General features: G+C 47.4%; 1 protein-coding gene across 12 annotated transcripts in view; it reads left to right on the forward strand.

Moving 5' to 3' along the window:
• The window catches only part of syne2b (spectrin repeat containing, nuclear envelope 2b), a 114,775-nt gene that overhangs the window by 104,074 nt on the left and 2,903 nt on the right, over nt 1-7,798 (forward strand). For 11 of the 12 annotated variants that reach the window (XM_069535115.1, XM_069535120.1, XM_069535119.1 and 8 more), the window contains 15 exons: nt 586-773; nt 913-1,063; nt 1,504-1,686; nt 2,671-2,808; nt 2,940-3,134; nt 3,222-3,525; nt 4,154-4,222; nt 4,631-4,767; nt 4,866-4,998; nt 5,484-5,695; nt 5,813-6,013; nt 6,292-6,420; nt 6,514-6,705; nt 7,192-7,272; nt 7,747-7,796. In XM_069535115.1, coding sequence (XP_069391216.1) covers nt 586-773; nt 913-1,063; nt 1,504-1,686; nt 2,671-2,808; nt 2,940-3,134; nt 3,222-3,525; nt 4,154-4,222; nt 4,631-4,767; nt 4,866-4,998; nt 5,484-5,695; nt 5,813-6,013; nt 6,292-6,420; nt 6,514-6,705; nt 7,192-7,272; nt 7,747-7,796 — 2,363 coding nt within the window. The remainder of the gene's footprint in view (nt 1-585; nt 774-912; nt 1,064-1,503; nt 1,687-2,670; nt 2,809-2,939; nt 3,135-3,221; nt 3,526-4,153; nt 4,223-4,630; nt 4,768-4,865; nt 4,999-5,483; nt 5,696-5,812; nt 6,014-6,291; nt 6,421-6,513; nt 6,706-7,191; nt 7,273-7,746; nt 7,797-7,798) is intronic. The other variant, XM_069535116.1, reaches the window with a different exon arrangement.

Below are 7,798 nucleotides of genomic sequence, written 5' to 3' on the forward strand. Positions count from 1 at the left end.
GTCGCATCTGTGAGTGAGCAGACTTTTAAAATAAGTCCTGATCTGGAGTGGATCTGTCCGACAAATTGGACGATTGGATTTTATTTCCCGTCTGAGTTTGAGAAGTGAGATGTCTGAAGAGGAGGAAGAGGAGGAAGAGGGGGAGGAGGAGAGAGTTGTGGAGCTGCTGGAGAGCCGGGCGGAGTGAAAGAGACGGGACCTGTGTTCTTTAGAGGAAAGAAACGCTGCAGCTCTCTCTCCATTAGTGGATGAGGGACAGCTCGAGTGACTCCTGCGTGGATGGACTTTCAGCCGTCACCATGGCAACACAGAGAGTGGTAACTTTGAACAAGCCGGGAAACAACGAAAGTGGCGTCAGTCCTCAGAGGGACGTCAAAAAAATAAATAAATAAAAAAATCTAGAGTGGAACGTCTTAAAACTGAGCTGTGACCCAGTTTCATGGTTTTATCTGCACTGACTCTTATTGTGTCGACAGATTAACATCTTTCACATCAACAGGAAATGATGTCAAACAGCTTCAAGTTGTCCCGTTGGACGATGGTGTCCGTCAACAGTAATTTAAAACTTCTGTGTCCGTCCCGCAGGATCTGCAGCGGGACATCGAGCAGCACACGGAGAGCGTGGCGTCGGTGCTGACGCTGTGCGACGTCCTGCTCCACGACGCCGACGCCTGCGGCACGGACTCGGAGAACGACTCCATCCAGCAGACGACCCGCAGCCTGGACCGCCGCTGGAGGAACATCTGTGCCATGTCCATGGAGAGGAGGATGAGGTGAGCGGGATGTGGAGAGGACGCTCTGTCGGACGAGAGGCCGAGTGTCGTGTTGAATGAAGAATGAATGAGTGAACAGATCGCCGCGGAGCCACAGGTGAAGTTTGAGGTCTTGACTCTGTGAATCGTCTCTTGTCAGGATCGAGGAAACCTGGCGTCTCTGGTGCAAGTTCCTGGACGACTACTCTCGCTTCGAAGGCTGGCTGGCGACCGCAGAGTTCACCGCAGCCGACCCCGACTCGGCCGACGTCCTCTACACCGGCGCCAAGGAGGAGCTCAAGAAGTTCGAGGTCAGCTGACAAATATTTTCTTTTTCTTTTGGCCTTCCCCCCCCTCAGCTGTGATTGGCTCCGACCCCTCCGAGGAGAAACGTAGGTAGATAATCGCAGCGTCTCTGCGTGAGCGAGCTGCCGGGTCAGGTGTCTCGCTGCACCTTTGATGTGTCACTCGGGATTAGAAACCCAGATTAGCGTCTGGTAATCTGGACTCTGCCGGGATTCCCCCCCGTCTCCACAGCAACAGCCATCGGGTGTAGATGGCGTTCATCGCGTGCAGCGCCGCTGACCCACATACGGGGTTTTTTTTTAGACGTAAAAATATAATTAGTTAAAATCCAGAGATACTTCCTGTCATGTGACTTGAGAATTAATCAATTAGGTTATTTACAAGAGAAGTAACAATCAATAAAAGAAGTGATAAGAAGTTTACTTTTGCAATTGTGTGTTTTCAGGCGTTCCAGCGGCAGGTTCACGAGCGCTTGACTCAGCTGGAGCTGGTCAACAAACAGTACCGCCGTCTGGCCCGGGAGAACCGCACCGACGCCGCCAGCAAACTCAAAGTCATGGTGCACGAGGGGAACCAGCGCTGGGACAGTCTGCAGAGGAGGGTGTCCGCCGTGCTCCGCAGACTCAAGGTGAGGCCGAATCACGTTTTTTCGCAGAGAGTAAAATCAGGAAGGAGATTTTAGAGCCACGTTGAAAAAACGCCGGCAAGAGATAAATCTGGAGTCCAACGTCCGGTGACGAAGAACACAGAGTGATAAAAGAACGTGACCGAGAGGAATCAAACATCAGCACGTCTGTCCCCAGCTGATCCCTGCAGCGTCTCCCTGCAACCGTCCCGTAAGCCGCCGGGATTTGGGTCGCCTCTCAGACGGTGACGAGGCACGAGGCGTCACGCTGGCAGGAAGCCGTTTCCATCACGGCGTGATGGCGGCGAGCAGATGGGGGGAGGGGGGGGGGGGTGTTTATGTTGCTTTATAAAGACGGCGTGTGATCAAAGGATTCACCTGATCGAGCTGGTTGACCTCTGGCTGCTCGTTAACCACGTTCACGTTAGATCACAGGTCAGAGAGGAAGGAGCGACACAGACGAGATTCTTTTTATTTATAAATGTTTATTACTTTATTTATATGTTGTAAATGTACGACAGGAGAAAGTGCAGCGTCTCCCCCGATCACAAATAAATCATAGCAGTAACACATCAATTCAATATATAGGATAACTTTACACTTTCAATAAGCCACAATTTATTGAAACTTGAGTTTTGTTGCTTCAGAACCTTTAGTTTAATGTGGATCTAATAAATCGATGAAAGTCTTCTGACAGGTTTCCGTCATAAATCTGATTTTCATGGATTTTACAGCTGGAACGTTTGATTTTCACTTAAAATATAAATGAGCTCAATATTTTGTTTCAGTAAATATTTAAAGATTTATTTGGTTTTGATTAGACGTCAACATTTATGTGTCTGGTTGTAAAAAGTTGTTCGGCCGTAATTGTGTTTTCTTTTTATTGAGTTTAAGGTTAAAATGTAAAAACACATTTCTTTGTCGTAAGGATTTGATGAACGACATCTTGAAGCGTTTTTAAATCTCGTGTCTCCCGTGTCTCTGCAGCACTTCACGTCTCAGAGAGAAGACTTCGAGGGGACTCGTGAGGGGATCCTGGTCTGGCTGACGGAGATGGACCTCCAGCTCACCAACGTGGAGCATTTCTCCGAGAGTGACATCGAGGACAAGATGAGACAGCTCAACGTCAGTCCGCCCACACTCACTGTTCCGCTCTGACTCTCAGAGACACGTTTCTCATTTTGAGTTTTATGTGTGAGCGTGCCGCTCCAGACTCCTCCGTGTTAACGTCAGGGGTGTGTGTTGCGTCCTCTCAGGGCTTCCAGCAGGAAATCACCCTCAACACCAATAAAATCGACGCCCTCATCGTGTTCGGGGAGAACCTGATCCAGAAGAGCGCTCCCCTGGACGCCGTGCTGATCGAGGACGAGCTGGAGGAGCTGCACTCCTACTGCCAGGAGGTGTTCGGACGAGTGGCCCGATTCCACCACCGCCTGGTCAACAGACGCCCGGTCAGTACGCAGGCCCCTCGCTCCTCCTGCTCCTCCAACCACGAGACGTGTTGGACTTTGATTTATCATCAACGTGATCTTTCCCAGGTGCTGGAGGAGGAGAGGGAGCTGTCGGACCGGGACACGGACCTGGAAGACTCGAGCGATCTGACCAACGGGACCTCGTGGAGAGAAACGAGGAAGAAGGAAGAGGAAGTTCCAGCGGCGGGCGGAGTCACAGCGGGACGTCAGGCCATGTGTCACCTGGTGGCTCCTCCTCTGGAGCGGTCGGGAAGAGAGACGCCAGTCAGCGTGGACTCCATCCCGCTGGAGTGGGACCACACCGTCGACGTGGGAGGGTCGTCGTCGCACGAGGACGATGAGGACGCCACCTTCTTCAGCGCTCTGTCAGGTAACGACGTCAAATGAAAAATCTGCTGCCATTTTTAAAATCGAGCTTTTGTGCAAATTCTATTTCGTCTGTAATTTTCCAAAACAAACAGGTTTTTATCATTTTTTCCTTCCACATAAGAAAACAACTTTATTTCTATCGCACTTTAAATCTAAATAAATATGTATATACATTAAAAGATATAACGACAAAGAAATAACACAGAAGTTTAATATTTAAACATAAACTTTATTATAAATAAAAAGAAAACACAAATACAATCAAATATATAGAACTTAAAGTGGAAAAAATATAATTTGTTCAAATGAAACTTTTCTGCTTAATTCATCCAGTAACATAAAAGTTTTATAGCAGCAAATATTAAAGCAGATCCTGAATGACGTCCGATCTCTTCTCCACCCGGGCTCGAGTTTCCTGAAGGCTGTGAAATTACTCCCACTAAAGTTTCATAGTTTGAAAAATAATAATTCATATATAATTAATACAAACTTCTTCTTTGAATCATTTAAAGTAAAAACAAAATCAGTTTCCACCAGTTGAGACTTTCCTCCGTTAACGTTCCTCCTGTTCCTGAATCCGCCTCATGACTCGTGCACAGCTCCTCGTTGACCTCCGCTCTCTCCTGCAGATGTGAAGGTCACAGAGAGCGCAGCGTCGTTCGCCAAAGCCACCGTCAGAGCGGCGAACGCAGCCTCGGGTACGAAGCCCCGCCCGCTGCATGCCGCTGTGTGTTTATGGCTCCCGTCAAACCCATCCAGCTGTTACCTCACATCCTGTTTTTAGATTTCTTTCGCTCTGTTTTTGTATCTGAGGTTGCGGACGTGACGTCACGTCTCAAAACGTCATGAAACCGGCAGGATGTGACGTGTCTCTGCATGCGGACGGTTGACGTGTTTTCTGGTTGTTGTTCACAGACACCTGAGTTTCACGCATGTGTTCAGGGCTCCAGGCGAACGAATCAAAGATCAGAGCAAAGATGCAGAAACTCTGGAGTCCTGCTCTGAGCCCTCAGTGATTAAGCTCCTCCTCCCGTTTTCTTACTTTTGAACCTGTCGGACTTTTTGTTTCTCTTTCATTCATCTTAAACTTTCTTCTCTCTCTTCAGTCAAGTCGGTGACCGACCCCCCCAGCTGGCACCAGCCCCGCTCCCCAGAGAGGAAACGAGTTCCCCGAGAAATCCTCCGAGGCCTGAACCCGTCCCCCACGCCCACCAGCAGCACCCCCTTCCACCCGCAGGGCTACGTAAGAACACACACGTCCAGTCCCCCCCCCCCCCCCACCCTGCTGCAGAGGACAGTTTGTGTCTCGGTGTGTTTGAGGTTCACTTCCTGCGTCCTCAGGTGAAGCTGATGTCGGAGTGCAGCGGCAGCATCGACTGCGTGAAGAGGGTGAAGCTGATCCTGAACGACGAGGAGGAGGAGCTGGAGGAGGCGGGTCTGACGGGCGGCGTGGCCGACAAACACACCAGCACAGGTACGGAGGTGAACAGAGAGACAGAGGCGCCACTCTGTTTCAATCTGTGGAAACTTCTCATCGTGTTACTCAGGCCCAGCACTCCCTTTAAATACATGAAGTACAAGTACACACACTCTGAAATCAGTCCTCTGAGTATTTCTGATTAATTAGTATCTTGGGAAAAAAAACATTCTTGGACCAAATTTTGTTTTAATCTTACAAACTAAAAAAAACAGACGAGCGAAAACTTGATCGTGATAAATTAAGTTCAATGAAACTCATGAATCACTTGGTTCTTAGAATATCAGAGAAAAAGTGAGAAAGTTTTTCAGACACCTTCAAATAATTTTGGCATCAAAAACTCAAGAAAATGAAAAAGAAAAAAAAAATCCTCAATCTGCAAAACGTGAGGAGACAAACACAGAGTTGATGATATGAAACCGAGGAAAGTGAATCCAGCAGGAAACCATCAGAACGTGTTTGACGCTGTCGTCTGTCTGCAGGTGTGATCGAGCGCTGGGAGCTGCTTCAAGCTCAGAAGCCCAGCAGAGAGACGGACATCAAGCAGGACCTGGAGCAGTGGCAGAAGCTGAACTCTGACCTCCGTGACGTCACTTCCTGGTTGGGCAGGGTGCTGCCAGAGCTGGAGCGGCTGCAGCGCATCGCCCCGTCCACCAGCATCCGAGACATCGAGGTCAACATCAGGAAACTGAAGGTGACGACGTTAAAAATGAAATAAAAATGAGTATCTATAAAAGTTTATCGTATAAAAAAAACTCAACCACGTTGATAAGAGACATTTAATCACGTCTGTTTATTTTCTCTGGTGCAGGAGATGCAGAGGAGCTTCAACAGCTACAAGTGTCCGATGATCTCCGTCAACCTGAACAGCCGTCACTTCCTGCGCGGCGACAGCGCCGAGCTGCAGGAGCTGCAGGAAGCTCTGAGCGCTGCCAACCTCAGCTGGACGCAGGCGTGCGGCGGCCTGGAGAGCTGGGAGAGGAGGCTGCACGCCGCTCTCATGCAGTGTCAGGTCAGAAACACCAGCACGCTGTGCGTTATGCTGCATTTGTGTTTTTGTGAAACTTTGAACAAGCAAAAATTAACAATCTACATATTTTTGTAAAGTCGCTGAGTCACTGCTCTAAATGTGCTGAGTTCAGCCTGATTCATGTAAAATATAAATTTGTGAGAAAACAAGTGAGATTCTCGAGTTTTCTAATGAAACTAATAAAACGAGTTAAATCTATTTGAAATGTGACCAAACGCTCCAGCTCCGCCCTTTGACCTCCGACCTTGTGTGTCGTTCAGGAGTTCCAGGAGACGCTGCACTCTCTGTTGTTGTGGTTGTCTCAGGCCGAGAACAGACTCTACGCCGTAAACGTCAGCGACCTGGCGACCTCTCGCTCCGAGCTGCTGCGGCGCAGAGACGCGCTGATGGTAAAAAGATCAACTCGTTTATTTCACCACTTCCAGTTTAGCTGTCAACGATATTTTCGGTCTTGAACGCTGAGTGTCGCCCCCTTGCTGCAGGATCTGCAGGAGGAACTGCGCGGCCGTCAGCGGCAGGTGACCTCGCTGCAGGAGATCTCGGCTCAGCTCCTCCTGGAGGCCACCGGAGACGACAGCGTGGAGGCCAAAGAGAAAGTCCACGTCATCGGCAACAAGCTGCGGCTGCTGCTGCGACAGGCGGCCGCAGACCTGCAGATGCTGCAGGGACGACTGGTGCGTTTACTGTGCACGATGTAGTTTCATTTTATTTTGTTATTAATTATTATCATCAGATTCATCTTATTTCTTCAATATATAAATCAGTTTAAATTCATTTTTAAATAGAAAAACGCACAAAGTTCTTTACTGGAAACAAAAAAAATCAAGACTTTTTGTTTTTTTTACACATTAAAACCTTTTATTTCACTTTAACATCAACTGATATCTGAAGAGAATAATGAGACGCTCGCACTGTTTGATAAATCACGTTTTATTATCTGTTGTTATAATAAGTGATTTAATTTAAACTGGATCCTGTGGAAGCGTCAAGTCGACAAAGTTTTTATGTTTATATATTTTCTATATATACACAGAGTTCGACATCCCTCAAAATATATAAGAATGAGATAGTATTAAAGATTTTAAAGGTCACGTCAGTGTCGTCTGTGAACCGGTCTGAGGACTTTTTATCTGACGCTCTGTTTGTTTGTTTAACGTCAGTCTCAGGAAACCTGCTCAGCCACTTCTGAGATGGACACTATCGGCCTGGGGACGCTCCGCTCCGATCTGCTGCTGCACAAGGTACACACACACATGCACACACACACACACACACACACATGCACACACACACACACACACTCACAGATTTAGGTTTTCAGAGCTCAGTGTAAAAGTTGTCTTACATGAGGTGTTTATAACGACAGACAGATATTTTATGTTCTGATTTGATTTTTTTGAATTTAAAATTTAAGATTTGTCTTTTTCAAAGTTTGTCTAATGTCTCGTCCTCTCGCTGAGCCAGAGAGAAAAAAACAAAAAAAGTTTAACTTTTCGTCTCCAACAGCAACTTTTATAAACTCAAATATTAGGAATAATTATTAATAACTGAAAAACACTTTCCATCCAGTGTTGCAGTTTTTAATGTCTTTGGATCCGTTTCACTGCCGCGGAGCAGATTTTTAAAATCAGTGGATATTTTACGTGATCTACAAACGAATGTTTCAGTTGTTTTACAGATAAATAAAAGTGGTTTAACGTTCTCACTTGTTTCAGGACGACGCTCGTCGACCGGCGGCTACAGTCGGACAAACAGCAGCCAGGAGGT

Source organism: Paralichthys olivaceus, chromosome 12 (assembly GCF_024713975.1).
Source record: "Paralichthys olivaceus isolate ysfri-2021 chromosome 12, ASM2471397v2, whole genome shotgun sequence".
NCBI classification, from domain to species: Eukaryota; Metazoa; Chordata; class Actinopteri; order Pleuronectiformes; family Paralichthyidae; genus Paralichthys; species Paralichthys olivaceus.